Source organism: Diorhabda sublineata, chromosome 4 (genome assembly GCF_026230105.1).
Source record: "Diorhabda sublineata isolate icDioSubl1.1 chromosome 4, icDioSubl1.1, whole genome shotgun sequence".
Classification (NCBI taxonomy): domain Eukaryota; kingdom Metazoa; phylum Arthropoda; class Insecta; order Coleoptera; family Chrysomelidae; genus Diorhabda; species Diorhabda sublineata.
This window is the reverse complement of record NC_079477.1, coordinates 35,089,169-35,108,109: the sequence shown is the minus strand read 5'-3', so window position 1 is coordinate 35,108,109 and position 18,941 is coordinate 35,089,169. Positions and strand designations below refer to the sequence as shown.

General features: G+C 29.4%; 3 protein-coding genes across 3 annotated transcripts; 2 read left to right on the top strand and 1 right to left on the bottom strand.

Moving 5' to 3' along the window:
* Positions 1-1,694: 1,694 nt before the first annotated feature.
* Positions 1,695-4,314, top strand: LOC130443367 (uncharacterized). Its single transcript, XM_056777939.1, has 6 exons — positions 1,695-1,864; positions 1,916-2,160; positions 2,226-2,435; positions 3,091-3,342; positions 3,419-3,934; positions 3,998-4,314. The coding sequence occupies exons 1-6, from the start codon at positions 1,695-1,697 to the stop codon at positions 4,312-4,314; spliced, it is 1,710 nt and encodes a 569-aa protein (XP_056633917.1).
* Positions 4,315-7,980: 3,666 nt separating this feature from the next.
* Positions 7,981-16,764, bottom strand: LOC130443115 (USP6 N-terminal-like protein). Its single transcript, XM_056777589.1, has 6 exons — positions 16,420-16,764; positions 16,015-16,367; positions 15,831-15,957; positions 15,519-15,668; positions 15,152-15,464; positions 7,981-9,515 (listed from the first exon to the last, which is right to left on the bottom strand). Exons 1-6 carry the CDS (start codon positions 16,762-16,764, stop codon positions 9,007-9,009), a joined length of 1,797 nt encoding a protein of 598 aa, XP_056633567.1. The 3' UTR covers positions 7,981-9,006.
* A 543-nt stretch (positions 16,765-17,307) lies between these two features.
* LOC130443116 (regulation of nuclear pre-mRNA domain-containing protein 1B) lies at positions 17,308-18,903 on the top strand. Its single transcript, XM_056777590.1, has 6 exons — positions 17,308-17,562; positions 17,621-17,854; positions 17,907-18,007; positions 18,060-18,258; positions 18,315-18,490; positions 18,545-18,903. The coding sequence occupies exons 1-6, from the start codon at positions 17,409-17,411 to the stop codon at positions 18,689-18,691; spliced, it is 1,011 nt and encodes a 336-aa protein (XP_056633568.1). The 5' UTR covers positions 17,308-17,408; the 3' UTR covers positions 18,692-18,903.
* The last annotated feature ends 38 nt before the right edge of the window (positions 18,904-18,941 follow it).

Genomic DNA, 18,941 nt, shown 5'->3' with positions numbered 1-18,941 from the left:
ATTTTAAATCGATGCGTCTTACTGAAATGTTATTATTGCAAAATATAGGTTATCTGTATAATTCCAATCAGGTTTTTCCGATCTATTTTTAACGTTTATAATTAATTCAAAAAACCCCTGCTAATAAAGATCAATTTGTTCTTAATTAATTTCTATTACGTACATTCGATTCGTTTTCTTTCATACCGAAACAAATAAAAACTACCGGGGGAGTTTAAATAATAATATTTACGGATTATTTTTAAGCATTAAAAAAGTTAGTTCACAATCCTCCGTACTAATACTACGTTCATATGCGCAGCGTATTTCCGTTCATCCCTACTACCACAGGTAATGTGCATTATTTCATACATCGCATGATGCAATAGCTTCGAAAGTTACCAAAGCGGTTGGTAAGCATGATGAAATTCACCCCTCAATACTGTCAGATATTGACAGTTGTTAATTTGAATCGTTTCATTTCTAATTATTTTTTCCGATAATAATAATGTTTACCCTACCCCCTCGCCAACCGAAAGATTACTATATAGGGGATGTGACGAGGACACTTAGATCGTCGTCTCAATTTACGGCTACAGACAGACCTAGAGTGACTCAAAGTAATTTAGCGAAATATTGCGTACCGATAGAGTATGCCGACGATGAGTTACCCGAAAAAAAACCCACAGTTATTCATCCGAAAATTTTGGAAAAAATGATGTTGAAAGAAAGGTAAATTTAAAAATTAGTTTTAATAACGTTTACGCCATCTGTTATCCAAGTGCCCAAGTTTAATACAAACGAATCTACGTTAATTCATATTCGTATTTACGGTTAATCCGTCGAGATGGCGCTCGAGAATATTCTTTAGACATAGTCGTTTCAAATTTTTTATTTAAAGGGGGTTTATTAATTACGAAAACTTACAGTTTAAAACGGTTATTTAATGATAATATTTTTGAGATATTCTTGGTTAACGCGACCCGGAAAAGAAGATTTTTATATTCACGAAATGTTTAACAAATACACGACGGATAGAGACAAAGGAATTTACGATCCTAGATATATGCATAAAGGTATTATATATAGTAGATAAATGATGTATATAAATTTCACGTGTAACATTTTGGATTACGATGTTTATAGAAAAAATATTCAATCGATCGTACCAATTCGAATTGGACTGCATCGAAGAGGGTAGATTGGACAAATTGCGCGTTAAAAATGAAACGGAAAACGCGGAATTCGAAGGATCTTTTCAAAGATTGGTGAAAAAACAAATAGAAAAAGAAACGCCTCCGATTCCTATAGTGCCTTGTAAACCCCAACCGCCGAAATGGTGGCCCGTCGATTCGAAACCGGAAGAACCCGTAGTGGAAACGATAAATATAGCTCCGGTGTATACGAGATCGTCTACTAGATGGATCCAAGAACCTAATTTAACGGCTTTCGTTCAGGATAATCCGTGTCAAAGGAAAAAAGATATGTTACTGTAAGTTTTGTCGATCTTTTTTTTTTCGATCACACCTCGTATATTTTTTTGTTCGATTTAGCGTTGGACAACCTTTTAAAACGGAAGCTTGTAATTGGTATTACGAAATTTACCCGCCGCCCGATATAAAACGTCAAATGAAAAAACTGAAATAAATTTTCGAGTGTCATTAAGACAAGTCAAAATTTTCGTTAGATTTTTATAATTAAATTTTTCGTTTGATATGGATAAGATAGCGACGGAAAATCTTTTTCTTTTGGAATTTCTAGTGGACAACGTTAATTTGGATCCGTCCTGCGATTGCGACGAAGTCGAAGGTGAAAAATGCGTGTCGTTCCAATTTTTAGATAACGCACCTTTGGATGTATGCGAAGCCGATTTTAACCCTCAAAGGTGAGACATTTCATATATAAAAATAATTTTTATATAATTTTTTTTATTTAGAAACTATATATCGAATTGTCCGAAAGATACCAACATAAAAAGTGGCAAATCGTGTTTATTTTCCCTATCACCCGAACAAGCGGAAGAAGCAATCAATAAGTTAGACATTTACGTTTCGATTTATAAGAAAATGCCTCCTGGTAGTTGGATACCGGAAAATGTAGAAATCGGTAGCGCTCTTATATCAATAGCTAATTTATTCGAAGAACTTATCAATTGCATAACAACTTCCACGGGGGAAGAAAGTGAGTAAAATATAACGTAAATATTTAAAAATTCGAATGGACTATAATTTTTTATGTTGTTAAAGGTACTTCTCCTACAGCGAAAACATTGAAAGATTCTTTCGATATCAGTACACCCGAAGGAGAAATATGCGGAAAAATAGGCGTTTATATAAGATTATCGTGTTTCGGAAAACTCATAGTGACACAATTTCAAATGAATTTGCAAGATAAATCAGTTTTATTTAAAGATAAAGAAGGAAAATCTTTATATAGGTACAAAAAAGGCGGAAAAGGTAAAGTAGAAATAAAAATTACAAAATACTAACCTTTTTTATACATCTCGTTTAGTAATAAAATAACTCGAAGGATTCCACAACACATTAAATCGTAATTCAATAAAAATCAATAACACAAATAAGTAAACAATAAATCCGCCATATTAGACTTCACTTGTTTTCTAATTTCACCACTAGGTTAAAAATTTGAAATAGATCGTTTTTATACTATAAACCGCTTTCAAATCAAATACTATCCAATATGTTATAATTTAAAGACTAATTTATCGATTTTTTCTTATAAATATTCACTTAAAATTGTTTAAAACGGCAATAAATAAACACGAAACCGCCAAGTACCTAACTTCACTTGTCAAACATGATCACTGGATCGATTGTTTCTTTAAAAATATCGGCTACGTGGCATCGGTAACTGTTTACACATTATTTTAATAAATTTAACACGTCCCGGTGTATTAAATGCAAGAAAAATATTTTTTTTAAGTAAAATTTTTTTGTTTACTACGTCTGGCAACAAAACCAACGTATTACAACGACTAACGTTATGCAACTGATGGTAATTGGTAATGGTGCTCCAATATGGCGGTTTAATCGGAACTATAGCTTAACACACACTACTTCACCGTACTTACGTTTGGTTAATTTTTTTTAGGTGGTAAAAGCGGTGACAAATGTACACCTAAAACTAATAAAAACAACGGAAAACGTTATAACGATTCATGTCCTACTACTCCATGCGGCGGGGACGCTAGAGCTCCCGTTCGAAATAATTCAAACGGACAACCAACACCTGGCGATTGTCCCGTAACTTCTCCAACTTCAGCATCTCCTTTCGATAATACCGGAAAAGTATGCGTGGATAATTGTCCGTTAAAACCGTGTTTGATAGATCAAAATAACCCGGGTAAATATAATCATACGATTCATTATTTTACTATAGCGTACCGTACACTACAAATAATTCAATCGATTTTTTTAAGGAATTGGTAATGCGACGATGGGTTTTAACGTAGCAGGAGGACAATATAATTACAACGGCGGTGGAATGGGTTTTAATCCAGCTCCAATGGGATTTCCCGGTATGGTTCCACAAGCTCCTTGTATGGAATGCGGTAATATTCCGAACGCTCCTTGTTTACCACCGACGCAATACGGACCCTACGGTGGCGGTTTTAACGGAGTTTTGGGAAACCCGATGATGCGCGGTGGCGCCGGTAGCATCGGTCAACCGTGTTCGGAATGTTCTCCTTGTCCTAACGCCGATGATTCATGCGCTTGCGCGAAATCAGATCCGGAAGGTAATTACCAAGAAATCGGCGCTTCGATGGGGGGAAATTCTTTAACGATAAGAGTACATAAAGATAATAAAATAGAACCGGCCGATGACGGCGAATCTGGTAGTTGTATATGCGGAAACGCGAAAAACAACATGAACCTCAACATAGAACCCGGTATAAAGCAAGCCGGCAAAGAATTACCTTTCGCTTTTAGAATGGGTGGGTGGTGAAATAAAATTTTTTCCTCGGTTACAAAGTTAATTTTCGTTTATTTTTATATAGGTCAACAGGGTCAAGGACAGACAGGTGGCGTTGTGGTAAATCCTCCGACTTGTACGGCCGCGAACGGAGCTAAAGTTACCGAATTTTCGGATCCTAATAAAGAATTGTTCGTATTGAGAATCGGGAAAAAAAGCGAAGGTGTAGATAAAAAACAAAATTTGGAATTGGAACTTTGTACGCCGAAAGGTCCGGAACGGAAACCGATACCGCAAAAAAAATCGACGGATACGCAATACGATCCCAACGATGCCGGTCCGGAAACGAAAGGTAAAGGTAAGGGGAAAGGTAAAGGAAAGGGTAAAGGAAAGAAGAAATGATTTGGTCGTGTCTTTTTTATTTCGTTTGAATTTGTATTATTTGTTTTGTTTTTTGGTTAATAAAGAAGAAGAAAATTGTTTTTAAACGTTTTTATTAAGAAATTAAGTCGTTTTATGACTGGATCAACACAATTGGAGTGTAAGAAATATTTACACGTTTTTTTTTTATTGCATGTATCACGTTCTAGTAACGGAACGAAAAAACTCACATTGTATATTAAGTAAAAATTTTTATAATCGACCCCGTATATTGCTAATGCCGAAACAAAAAAAAAATCTATTTCACGGTTTTAGAAAAAAACGAAAAAAGTTAATAAATTTTTGAGAAACCCTCGTATGTTTAAATTTTTGTCAGACCCTCGTATATATAATTTTTTTATCGCCTAACATTATTTTTTTTCCTTGTATAGATAAAGAGAACGATAGAATTTGATCAGCAATTTACAGGGTGTCTTAAAAAAATTTATTTTATATAATAATATCAAATTAATATCGTACTAGATTTTGTAGAGTTTGAAAAAAAAATGTACACGACTATTTTTTCGCGTAAATACTATTTTTTTTTGTTTATTTACGACCGAAAAAAAAAAATATTTTATAAAAAATTTTGCTATTTACAAAAAAATTACAACATTCATTAGAATTTTAAATTCAAACATTTACACGGTGATTTTGGGAAAAATTTATACAGCCAAAATTTGCAGTTCCAGCAAAAATTATCTAATCCGTAGAAAAATTGAAAAATGAAAACATAATTCTGTGAAAAAGAATCGAATTTATGATTTTTTTGTAATAAAATAAATATTAAGCGATGAAGAATTTCAAAAAAAAAAATATATATATATATATATATATATGGCACATAATTTTATTGGAAAAGGAAAATTTCGAGTTTCAACATATATATGTTATACTGTATATCCCAATTATATACGGTATATATTTCGAAAAAATAAATCAAAATAGGAACGGAATCTGTTAAATCTTATATTTAACTGTCATTTTGACGTTCAAAAAATAAATAATCGAAAGTAACCACGAAATACGCGGTATTTTAATTGAAGACTTTTCTACACACCCTCGTATAAATCGATTTCATTTAATTATAGAGTATGCCACAGAGATAGTATAATGAAAAATACCATTTTTTTCAAAAATAGGTCGTAGTTTTTAATAAAAAAAGTATAGTCGAGTTTTTTTCTAATTAAATGCGAAATTAATCGATTTTTTTTTCATAGAAAAAAAAATGGAATGTAAAGTTGACGAAATTATTTATAGAAATATAAAACCAAATTTGATGAATAAAAAAAATAATATATCGATTTTTATATTGGAAAAAATATTTCGATCCCCCGGTATGCGGAATATGTACATGAAAAAATCTACTAGAAAAAGCGAAAATATTGTTAGAAATTGGAATAAATTTAAAATTCGTACAACAAAAAGTTATTTGAAGCCGTCCCTGTTTAATAGAAATAAACGAAAACTCGAAGCGCGATAAATGTAAATAAATTAGTGAGTAGTGCATTTAAAATAAGAATTAGTTGCGAAATAATAAAATGTAAGACAAATATCGAGAAACTTCAATTTTAATCACCAAAAAACTACCTTTTGTGAAAAAATATTGAGAAATTAATGGTTTACCCTGATTTTTTATAATAAAAAATCGAAAAAAATAGTAATAATATCGTATAATATCACCAAAAAATTTAGTTTTGCAAAATACTACCAAAAAATGGTTTTTTGAACAAAAAAATTATTTTTCCCGAATTTTTTATAATAAAAATTCGGAAAAAATAGGGAATATGTTGAGAAATATGAATTTAATTATTATTTTTCTATACTTTCAATGTTCGAATAAATTTTGAAAAAAAATTGTTCAACTCTAATTTTTGATAAAGAAAAATCGGAAAAAAATAAAAAAAATGGTGAAAAACTGATCCAAGAAAATCGAAAAAAAAAACGAATTTTTGATAATAAAAAATCGAAAAAAATAGCAAAAATGTTGAGAAAAATGAATTTAATCATTATTTTTCTATACTTTCAATGATCAAAAAATTTTATTAGAAAATTACTAATAAAAAAACGTTTTTTCAATTAATGAGAAATTGTTCGAATAAATTTTGAAAAAAAATTGTTCAACTCTAATTTTTGATAAAGAAAAATCGGAAAAAAATAAAAAAATTGGTGAAAAACTGATCCAAGAAAATCGGAAAAAAAAAACGAATTTTTGATAATAAAAAATCGAAAAAAATAGCAAAAATGTTGAGAAAAATGAATTTAATCATTATTTTTCTATACTTTCAATGATCAAAAAATTTTATTAGAAAATTACTAATAAAAAAACGTTTTTTCAATTAATGAGAAATTGTTCGAATAAATTTTGAAAAAAAATTGTTCAACTCTAATTTTTGATAAAGAAAAATCGGAAAAAAATAAAAAAAATGGTGAAAAACTGATCCAAGAAAATCGAAAAAAAAAACGAATTTTTGATAATAAAAAATCGAAAAAAATAGCAAAAATGTTGAGAAAAATGAATTTAATCATTATTTTTCTATACTTTCAATGATCAAAAAATTTTATTAGAAAATTACTAATAAAAAAACGTTTTTTCAATTAATGAGAAATTGTTCGAATAAATTTTGAAAAAAAATTGTTCAACTCTAATTTTTGATAAAGAAAAATCGGAAAAAAATAAAAAAATTGGTGAAAAACTGATCCAAGAAAATCGGAGAAAAAAACGAATTTTTGATAATAAAAAATCGAAAAAAATAGCAAAAATGTTGAGAAAAATGAATTTAATCATTATTTTTCTATACTTTCAATGATCAAAAAATTTTATTAGAAAATTACTAATAAAAAAACGTTTTTTCAATTAATGAGAAATTGTTCGAATAAATTTTGAAAAAAAATTGTTCAACTCTAATTTTTGATAAAGAAAAATCGGAAAAAAATAAAAAAATTGGTGAAAAACTGATCCAAGAAAATCGGAGAAAAAAACGAATTTTTGATAATAAAAAATCGAAAAAAATAGCAAAAATGTTGAGAAAAATGAATTTAATCATTATTTTTCTATACTTTCAATGATCAAAAAATTTTATTAGAAAATTACTAATAAAAAAACGTTTTTTCAATTAATGAGAAATTGTTCGAATAAATTTTGAAAAAAAATTGTTCAACTCTAATTTTTGATAAAGAAAAATCGGAAAAAAATAAAAAAATTGGTGAAAAACTGATCCAAGAAAATCGAAAAAAAAAAACGAATTTTTGATAATAAAAAATCGAAAAAAATAGCAAAAATGTTGAGAAAAATGAATTTAATCATTATTTTTCTATACTTTCAATGATCAAAAAATTTTATTAGAAAATTACTAATAAAAAAACGTTTTTTCAATTAATGAGAAATTGTTCGAATAAATTTTGAAAAAAAATTGTTCAACTCTAATTTTTGATAAAGAAAAATCGGAAAAAAATAAAAAAATTGGTGAAAAACTGATCCAAGAAAATCGGAGAAAAAAACGAATTTTTGATAATAAAAAATCGAAAAAAATAGCAAAAATGTTGAGAAAAATGAATTTAATCATTATTTTTCTATACTTTCAATGATCAAAAAATTTTATTAGAAAATTACTAATAAAAAAACGTTTTTTCAATTAATGAGAAATTGTTCGAATAAATTTTGAAAAAAAATTGTTCAACTCTAATTTTTGATAAAGAAAAATCGGAAAAAAATAAAAAAATTGGTGAAAAACTGATCCAAGAAAATCGGAAAAAAAAACGAATTTTTGATAATAAAAAATCGAAAAAAATAGCAAAAATGTTGAGAAAAATGAATTTAATCATTATTTTTCTATACTTTCAATGATCAAAAAATTTTATTAGAAAATTACTAATAAAAAAACGTTTTTTCAATTAATGAGAAATTGTTCGAATAAATTTTGAAAAAAAATTGTTCAACTCTAATTTTTGATAAAGAAAAATCGGAAAAAAATAAAAAAATTGGTGAAAAACTGATCCAAGAAAATCGAAAAAAAAAAACGAATTTTTGATAATAAAAAATCGGGAAAAATAGCAAAAATGTTGAGAAAAATGAATTTAATCATTATTTTTCTATACTTTCAATGATCAAAAAATTTTATTAGAAAATTACTAATAAAAAAACGTTTTTTCAATTAATGAGAAATTGTTCGAATAAATTTTGAAAAAAAATTGTTCAACTCTAATTTTTGATAAAGAAAAATCGGAAAAAAATAAAAAAATTGGTGAAAAACTGATCCAAGAAAATCGAAAAAAAAAAACGAATTTTTGATAATAAAAAATCGAAAAAAATAGCAAAAATGTTGAGAAAAATGAATTTAATCATTATTTTTCTATACTTTCAATGATCAAAAAATTTTATTAGAAAATTACTAATAAAAAAACGTTTTTTTTTTAAATTATTGAGAAATAATTCGAAAATATTTTGAAAAAAAAATTGGTGAAAAACTGATTTAAAATAATCGGAAAAAACCGAATTTTTGATAATAAAAAATCGGAAAAATAGCAAAAAAATCGAGAGATTTTTTTGTTTGAATTTTAATCGTCAAAAAAATATTTTAATTTAAATAATTTCGAAAATATAAACAAAAATTATAAAAAAAAAATAATAGAATCACTCACCATTTATATGTATATAAATAAATATATTTATTTTTATTTCAAATCAACCGGACTATCAATACGAAAATTCTTAATTTGACCGTGTTCGACTAACGGCGTCGCCAATTCGTCGTTATCGATTTTAATTCGAATTTTATTGGCGTCCAAAAACGTACACGCCCCCCTGATCAAATCGCCGTTGTGCGGACTCGCAATCGGCGTATCCAACGGCGTGTACGGTACGTAAATCCTCAAAACGTCCGGCGACGGATTCTTCGGCGTAGCTCTAGGCGTCGAATGACTCGATACGGCCCTCTGCAGACTACTCGTCGCTCCTATACCCGAACCGATCGAACTAGCTCCACCAACCGAATTATCCGACATGTTGCTATGCGTATCCAAGCTGTTTTCGTGCGCTTGCGATCGAGTTATGGTCGAAAACACCGATAAATCGGCGGTGGACGTTACGCTCGTATCGGCTAACGATCGTCGCGAGCCGGTATGTTCGCAATCTAATAGCGAACTGGCGTCGTCCATGCTCGGATCGAAGGAAAATTTCGAACCTGAAAAATTTTTATTCAGAAACAAAAAACTGCCGTATCTCATCGGTTTAGAATCATAGTTTAGCGTTTTCGAAAACGCACGATCCGTTTATCGAAATTTCACTTGATAACTTTCCTTCTACCCGCTACATATTTTATAGAAAACTATCTTTTCCTCGGTTATTCGGCAATTGACATAACCTAAGATAAAGTGAACCTAACATAACCTTCGGAGAGGTGCTAATACTCTCGAGGGATAGGTTTTAACTTGAAATCCTCTTCGACCGAGCCCCCCCCATATCGTTAAAGCCGAATCGGAAGTTAATCGATTTCCGATATGTGGAAGTTCGATAAATGGATTCTGCGAGCTCGAAAACGCTAAACTAACGTGTTTATTTTAGGATTCTGAGCCGGGTAGATACGGAAATGCAGCCGAAAATCGTTATAATCATTATTTTTTGAATATATGAGAAATTCGGCGTATTAAACACATTTATTTCCCCTTCCCTTTTCTCTAATTCTTGTTTTTTGTATTATTTATAGACGTAAGAACAAAATAAAAAATGTGAGTGTGATAGGAATTAACGAGAAGTGGAAATTTTAGTATTTTTTTTTTGGAAAAAAGCGTTAAAAAAGGTAAATATAGGTTTTTTTATAAGTTGAAAAGTTTTAGGGTGGTAACACCCGACTAGTGACAAAATTAATCAAACAAACAAATTTTTTTTTCAAGATAAAGTTGAATTTTTATGTCTCTAAGTAACTTTATGAGCCCCCCTTGATATGTGGCTCAAGGATAATTGAAAAAAAATATATATAAAAAGCATCATATTTCACCAACCCCCTATAACTATTGAAAATCGATGTTTGCAGCATAAAAAATTGGTTCAAATCGAAAATAATGATAAAAATAACATTTTTTACAGTTTTTTGTCGCCCCCCCAGAATGTTTCTAACCAATTTTTTTTTATTTCGTCAATTTCTTTCAACGATTTCCACTCACAACCCCTCAAATTACTGAAAATCGATGTTTGCAGCATAAAAAATTGGTTCAAATCGAAAATAATGATAAAAATAACATTTTTTACAGTTTTTTGTCGCCCCCCCCAGAATGTTTCTAACCAATTTTTTTTATTTCGTCAATTTCTTTCAACGATTTCCACTCACAACCCCTCAAATTACTGAAAATCGATTTTTATAGTACAAAAAACTAGTTTAAATCGAAAATAATGATAAAAATAACATTTTTTACAGTTTTTTGTCGCCCCCCCCAGAATGTTTCTAACCAATTTTTTTTATTTCGTCAATTTCTTTTAACGATTTCCCCTCACAACCCCCCAAATTACTGAACATCGGTTTTTTTAATACAAAAAACTAGTTTAAATCGAAAATTATGATGAAAATAACATTTTTTAGTTTTTTGTCGCCCCCTTCACAATGTTTCTAACCAATTTTTTTTATTTCGTCAATTTCTTTTAACGATTTCCCCTCACAACCCCTCAAATTACTGAAAATCGATTTTTTTAGTACAAAAAACTAGTTTAAATCGAAAATTATGATGAAAATAACATTTTTTACAGTTTTTTGTCGCCCCCTCACAATGTTTCTAACCAATTTTTTTTATTTCGTCAATTTCTTTCAACGATTTCCCCTCACAACCCCCAAAATTACTGAAAATCGGTTTTTTTAATACAAAAAACTAGTTTAAATCGAAAATTATGATGAAAATAACATTTTTTACAGTTTTTTGTCGCCCCCCCAGAATGTTTCTAACCAATTTTTTTTATTTCGTCAATTTCTTTTAACGATTTCCCCTCACAACCCCCCAAATTACTGAAAATCGGTTTTTTTAATACAAAAAACTAGTTTAAATCGAAAATTATGATGAAAATAACATTTTTTACAGTTTTTTGTCGCCCCCCCAGAATGTTTCTAACCAATTTTTTTTATTTCGTCAATTTCTTTTAACGATTTCCCCTCACAACCCCCCAAATTACTGAAAATCGGTTTTTTTAATACAAAAAACTAGTTTAAATCGAAAATTATGATGAAAATAACATTTTTTACAGTTTTTTGTCGCCCCCCCAGAATGTTTCTAACCAATTTTTTTTATTTCGTCAATTTCTTTTAACGATTTCCCCTCACAACCCCCCAAATTACTGAAAATCGGTTTTTTTAATACAAAAAACTAGTTCAAATCGAAAATTATGATGAAAATAACATTTTTTACAGTTTTTTGTCGCCCCCCCCACAATGCTTCTAACCAATTTTTTTTATTTCGTCAATTTCTTTTAACGATTTCCCCTCCCAACCCCCCAAATTACTGAACATCGGTTTTTTTAATACAAAAAACTAGTTTAAATCGAAAATAATGATGAAAATAACATTTTTTACAGTTTTTTGTCGCCCCCCCAGAATGTTTCTAACCAATTTTTTTTATTTCGTCAATTTCTTTTAACGATTTCCCCTCACAACCCCTCAAATTACTGAAAATCGATTTTTTTAGTACAAAAAACTAGTTTAAATCGAAAATTATGATGAAAATAACATTTTTCACAGATTTTTTTAACCCCCCTCAATTTTCGTCGATTAAATTTTGTCACACGAATTAGAGTGAGATGTTAGAAAGATGGAAAAAAAAAGCGACATGGATGCAATTTACATACATTTCGCATTTTTTGTTTAATTTATAAAATTTCAATACAAAAATTCTTTTTACCAGAATATTTCGATTACAGAGAATAAAAATAATGTAAACGCATCCAAAGTGTTAGTAAAATGGCAACGCCGCAATTATTTTAACAAAAAAATTGACAATTTCTAATTACTATTAATTTATTAATAAAAATTGTATAACTACGAAAAAATTTAATTTTTTCGAACTAATTTTGGATCTCCCTGTAAGTTAAAGTAAATAAATATAATTCCAGCGTTGCCGATATCCAAATAAAATGTATTCCTTACCGGTTTATTAACATTTCACCGAAAACAACATTTAACGAATCAATTAATTTTTGATTAATAATTTTTTTTCACAATTCCTCACGTTTTTCACAAAAATGAGGAGGGGGATTGGAAGGATGTGTTCGAACAAAGGGTAAAAAAAAACGAATTTCGAATGATACCGAATCATGCAAACCTACCAAAAGGCATTCGAATCCTCATAGAAGTCAAATTTCATATGCTGACCGGAGGCATGACTAAAATAACACATTCAATTTACAAACAAACCAAAAAAAATGATAAAAAACATAAAAAAATGTGCGAATTCAAAAATCGAACTTTAATCGATTATAAATTCATTAATACATCAATTATGAAAAATATGAACGGACTATAACATCAATTAGGACAAGTATGAATAACCTTTAATCCAATCGGTGTATGTATGAATGGACTTTAACTCAATCAGAAACTGCCTTTACCTCAATTAAGCAATGTATGAAAGGACTATACTCCAAATAAGAAATGTATGAACGGACTATACACTTATTAGGAAATAGACGAATTATACTGAAATTTTGGAATTTGTTGAAGTCGCACATTTTTTCATCGGTGATTTTTGAAGAAAAGAAATCTAGATATTGAAAAAGTGAAATAAAAATATTAATTGGAGGAGATTAACAAGCGAGTAAAGGATATTAAAAAGATTTTTTTAAAACGAAAAAGGTGTTAAAATAATAGACCCGAATAAAAAATTAAATTAATAAAAAAAATATATATATTACAAAATCTGGAAAGGGAAATATAAACAAAAAGTAAATATGTACAGGTAAGAACAATAAACACAATCAGTTCACATTAGGTTACGAGATTTTGATTAAATATAAATGAAAATGGCGCAGTCGGCAGGATCGAAACTGTAAAAATTATTTTTACACAAATTATAACATGAAATGGCGCGATTATAGGGATAAACATGATTTGTAATTTGAAAAAAAAAATCATATAATGAGAACTGATTGGTGGATTTTATCAACAAGTAAATTATATATGAAAAAGATAGGATTTTATACTTCAAACACCTAACCTAGTTTAAAATACGACCGAGAACGTGAAAAAATGTCTCAATATAAATTTTATCCCATATTTAATAAACTTTTGACAAAATTCGTAACTTGATATCGAAAAATGTTGAAAAAATTTATTAAAAAAAAAATGAAGGAAATAGAAATAGTAAATGGAAAAACATACCAAGGAACAAAATTAAACGTAGAAAGAAGTGATTAAACGAATTTGTTTAGGTAAGTAAATGATGCAAAATTTCTCCATTCATTCCGATATTGTGTTAAAAATTAAATATTAATATATAGGGCCTTCCATTAGTACTCTGGAGCATATGACAACAAAGAGACCCATTTTTGGAGGAAAATAAACAAAATCGTCAAAGTGGGGAGGATACCAATCCACATGGCAACCTAAAGCTTTCAATACATTTAATTAGGATATCATAATGATGAAAAATTATCATCAACGGCCATCTTAGGACATATATTGAGGCGGTGCTACGATTTGGTTTTGTTTTTTTTGGGTTTTTGTATATCTAAGCGAGTGATCTACCAATTACGGTATCCTCAAAGTTGTCATAATACAATCCTTTCATCAAATTCGCAAATTTTTCTTTTATTCCAATTTAAAATACACTATGAAAGACCCTATATACATACTACTTACAAGGTGCTTCAACATTCAGTAACTCAAGTTTTGATTATATGGAATCGAACAATAGCAATAAATCACTTTAATAGGATTTAGAAAAATTTGACAAATAATACATGAGAATATTGAAAATAATAAGTATATCGAGAAATTTTCATTTAAAAAAAAACAATAGCTATGGAAGAGAAAGAAAAATGAATGTTTTGTTATGTGTAGCGAAATTTCTAAATCAACATTAATTGTACACACTGTATGTGATCAAATACAACGGAATACATGATTATTGAGTCATTAATGAAATTGAAAGTGATTCGAATAGGATAATTCGTTTTTATAATTAGTTATAACCGATTATATATGTGGTACAAATGAACTACTACTATTTATCAACAATTTTTGTACACACTGTATAATATAAGATCCAATTTCTCGATTGTGCATTAGTTAAGGCTCCTTAAATAAACAATAGCGATAAGAGGAAGAGAAAAATTAATCACAAAACGTATTTTTTGTTTCATATAATAAAATTTCGAAATCAACATGGATTGGACACACTGTATGTGGTAAAATACAATGGAATATTTTAATATTGTATCATTAATGAAAGTGATTAGAATAGGATAAACCGTTTTTATATTCAGTTATCATTGATTATGTATGCAGTACAAATGAACTACTACTATTTATCAACAATTTTTGTACACACTTCATAATATAAGATTCAATTTCTCGATAAACTTAGAGCATTGGTCAATTCTAATATGAAAAAAGCTAGTTTTGGTCGATTTTATATACAGCATAAAAAAACTAACAAAAATTAATTTTTACATTAGTTTTTGTATACACTGTATATGTATATAAGTAGAGAGGAAGATGAAAATGGGAAAATTGTTTGATTTATTAAAGCCTGGTGCATTCGTCGACGCTACTATCGGAAAAACTAGTTTTGCTAATTAAAGAAATACTACTATCGCGGGTACTATTATTTTCCGTATCGGTACCTGTAAAACCAACAGAATCGGCAACCGACATCTGACAATCCATATCTTTATCAACGGCTTCTTTGGCTGCTTCGCTGGTCAACAAAACGATCTCGTTCATTTGTTTTTCTTTATCAGTAAATTGTTCCTTCCTTATACCGACTATTTCTTCAAAAGTAGATTCTTTAAATACCCCAAACGGACCTACTGGTAGTTCTTCTTTAGTAGGCGGACCGGGTACGTCCAATTTGTACCTCTTCAATTCCTCCATGGACGATTCCAAATGTCTGATAACTGAATCTTCGTCGTATTGAAAATCCTTGTAAATTTTCACCTGAAACATAACTTGAAAGTTATATAAAATAAATATTAATAATTATTATGTCACCTGTATATAATTTACTATGGAATCCATATCTGAGAGTTTCAATAATTGTCTCTTATGTAATTTGAGTATAGTATAAGCCATCGCAGTTATCACTTTCTCCCCATCTAATAGATAAATATCCCATATTCGAAGACATAAATTGAACGGTACCTAAATTGAAAATTTCAAAGTTATTCCACACTTTACACAAACCCTGTATGATAAATACATAAAAACAATGCTCAAACTAAACCTTTTGACCCGATTAATTGGCCAATTAAAATCTATTTATGTAGTTTGCGCATAAAATGAAGCAATAAACAAAATACTTACTCGTTCAATGAAACAAACAAAAAACCATTTCAAGGAGTATAATATTGCGTCTAAGCCGTGTTTATCGAAATGTTTTTTAACCTTAGGTAATAATTTACTTAATATCTTATCGTGATGAGCTAAAAACCTGTTAAAAAAACGATAATTATATAATAATAACAGTAGTATGATAGTATTAATGTACCTAGTTAATTTTGGGAAACCTTCCTTGTACAAACCATGCATTGCATATTTAGGATTAGTTAACAATATGTGAACGGCCCAAAAAGCGTCTTCTTCGTCCATGTACATCAATAAAACACCAGCTAATCCGGACATACCTTGACAATACCCCACTTCGGAATTATACATAGCGTAGGCTGTTAAAACATTAAATAGAGATTGTTGTTTGATGCTGTAACGTTCGCGGTAATGTAGATGTTCCCTAAATTGTCTATTAACATCCGAATCGATTTGTCGGGCGTCGGTCGAGTGTTTTCTAGCTAATTTCATCATTTCGACATATTTACCTTTATTCTGTTTTTTTAATTTATCTACCTGGAATTAATAATGACATAGGAACACAAATTTCTCGATCAAATATGATTACCTCTAATAATTTACACCAAGCTTCGGTTCTAAGGGAATTTGGTATACCTTTGTAAACTCTAGAATGTAATTTTTCTTTGCTCGTAGCGCTATCCCAATTTTTGAGCATTTTTAACCATTTCTTTTGGCGTTCTACTTCGATCTGAAGCCTTTTAGCTTCCTGCGGGTCCACTTTGGATGGCAGCCTCTTATCGTGTATGAATCCATACCTATCAGTTGTGTGGTATACTTCGAAACCGGGATCTTCCCATGGATCAATTTCGGCTCCTTCCCTACCCTGTTCATATCTTTTGAATATTTTTTCTCGCTCTTCGGCCGATCTTTTTAAAAGATCTTCTTCATTCATCCCATTTACAAATTTTCTAACTCTTAAGCACGCAACACAAACCTACATTCCAATATTTATTAACGTGTGTGTACATTTGGAACTTTCACCAAATCTAAAAGATCGTTAAGCGATAAATATCATTTATAAATAAATAGAAATTTATTAACTAAATTAACAGTATGTGGTAAAAGTAAAATACAGATGACACCTGTCACGGGTAAAATTTCAAAACGCCCCCGAAAAATTTTACTTCGTTTAACATTTTTGTTTGCTAGTGAAATTTCCAAAATTGGAATATAGTATATAAGATTTACCTGAAATATTCTATTTTCATTTATACACACATAAATATAAAAACAACACTTTACCCGCTGCGAATATTTAACAAACTACTCCATAGGAAACTCAAAACAAGCGACGTAATGTCAGCTGCCAATGTCAAAATTTATGGTACCAACACGGCGGGGTAAAAAAACTAATAAAAAGAAATAAAGATATAGTAGTTATTACCAGTGCGAGTAAGATAAAATATATATTTGAAAAGATAAATTTACTAATAGTGAAATTTGTTTGTCGTATATTATTTAATGGTTATATTTACAACAAAGTTTCCTTACGAATTTTAATTTTTAAATATCGATTAATTATAAATAATATTAGTGATGGCAGGAGGATTTACTGAAACGGCATTCATTAAGAAATTAGCTGAATTAAATAATTCCTCGCAAAGTATACAGACTTTAAGTTTATGGTTAATCCATCATAGGAAACATTATAGTACTGTAGCGAAAATATGGATTAGAGAACTTATTAAAGGTAAATATATTCTTAGATTTAAAAGAAATCTAGTATTGTTATGTTTATTGTTGTATAGCCAAAGATTCGAAAAAATTGATCTTTATGTACCTCGCTAACGATGTAATACAAAACAGTAAAAAAAAGGGGCCGGAATACGGACAAGAATTCAGTTTACATTTGAAAAAAGCTTTCGAACATATGTCTAAATGCGATGAAAAAACTAAAAACAGTTTAGATAGATTATTAACTATATGGAACGACCGTGGTATATACGATAGTTTATTGATAACAGAATTTCAAAGAGCGTTAGGTAAGTTTTTTAATTTAATTTAATCAACTCAAATCGAAGTATTTTTATTTAGTTTTGGGATACGAACCGCCAAATAAAAAACCTAAAATTAGTGATAAGAAGAGGAGTCCTACTAGGGAGAGAAGGAAATCGGAGACTGAGAAAATTGTGGAGGTAATTAACATAATAAATTTGATTACATCAAATTAATAGGAATTTTTTACAGCATTCGGATGGTTCGATTGAAACTCACATACAATTGAGTCCACGTACACCCGCGGGAGATCCACCGGAACCAGAAGAATTAATAAAAGCCATTCAAGATTTGGAAATTAATATAGCTTCGTCTGACGAAATCGTTAGGGAACGAATAGCAAAATTACCCAGGGAAGTATCTGAAGTATCTCTAATTTCGAAAATACAAGGTAATTATTTACAAAATAAAATGTTAAATTTCTTAAATAACCCTTGTTTATTACAGATAAAGAAGCTGCGGAAAAATTAAGCGCCCAAGTCGGAGAAGCCGTTCATTTACTTAGCCAGTATAATCATAGATTATCATCTGAAATGGAACACAGGAAGAAAGTGTCCGTTATGATGAGAGATTATTTGCATTTGCAAGAGGAGTTGTTGGCTCAAGCTGAAAGAAACTTGGAAGTGAGTTTGCTTACTAATTTAATTTAAAGCGATTTTATTTGTTAATTTTTATAGGAATATCAGGAGAAATTATTGAAGGTGTTTAATGTGAGAACAGAATTGCATAATCACATCAGGAATCTACCAGATTTGACTCAATTACCTAACGTTACGGATGGTTTAGCACCTCTACCTTCTGCTGAACATTTATTTATGCAGTAAATATTGTTGGTCACGTTTAAGAGATGTTTATGTACGCGGGGTGTCGAGTTAAGCATGAATTTTGGTTTTTATTTCAGTGTCTCAAGTTTATTTATTTTTTTTTCATTGAGGATTTTAGTTATGTACAATTTATACTCGATTATCTAGCGTGTACTATTTTATCATTTGATTTAATGGTTAGATTTTGATGTAATATAGAAATTAATAAGTTTATTTTGCTTTTTATTTAGATTTCCATCAAATTCACTTC

What these genes read in the sequence shown, in the direction of transcription:
- LOC130443367 (XM_056777939.1), top strand. Translation starts at nt 1,695, where the DNA reads ATGGATAAGATAGCGACGGAAAATCTTTTTCTTTTGGAATTTCTAGTG. An exon ending in GCCGATTTTAACCCTCAAAG is followed by an intron (nt 1,865 to 1,915) that starts GTGAGACATTTC and finishes TTTTTTATTTAG; the next exon opens with AAACTATATATCGAATTGTC. An exon ending in ACCTTTCGCTTTTAGAATGG is followed by an intron (nt 3,935 to 3,997) that starts GTGGGTGGTGAA and finishes ATTTTTATATAG; the next exon opens with GTCAACAGGGTCAAGGACAG.
- LOC130443115 (XM_056777589.1), bottom strand. Translation starts at nt 16,764, where the DNA reads ATGAATGAAGAAGATCTTTTAAAAAGATCGGCCGAAGAGCGAGAAAAA. An exon ending in GGTTTCCCAAAATTAACTAG is followed by an intron (nt 15,958 to 16,014) that starts GTACATTAATAC and finishes TTTTTTTAACAG; the next exon opens with GTTTTTAGCTCATCACGATA. An exon ending in TTGTTTGTTTCATTGAACGA is followed by an intron (nt 15,669 to 15,830) that starts GTAAGTATTTTG and finishes TTTTCAATTTAG; the next exon opens with GTACCGTTCAATTTATGTCT.
- LOC130443116 (XM_056777590.1), top strand. Translation starts at nt 17,409, where the DNA reads ATGGCAGGAGGATTTACTGAAACGGCATTCATTAAGAAATTAGCTGAA. An exon ending in GATTAGAGAACTTATTAAAG is followed by an intron (nt 17,563 to 17,620) that starts GTAAATATATTC and finishes ATTGTTGTATAG; the next exon opens with CCAAAGATTCGAAAAAATTG. An exon ending in AGACTGAGAAAATTGTGGAG is followed by an intron (nt 18,008 to 18,059) that starts GTAATTAACATA and finishes AATTTTTTACAG; the next exon opens with CATTCGGATGGTTCGATTGA.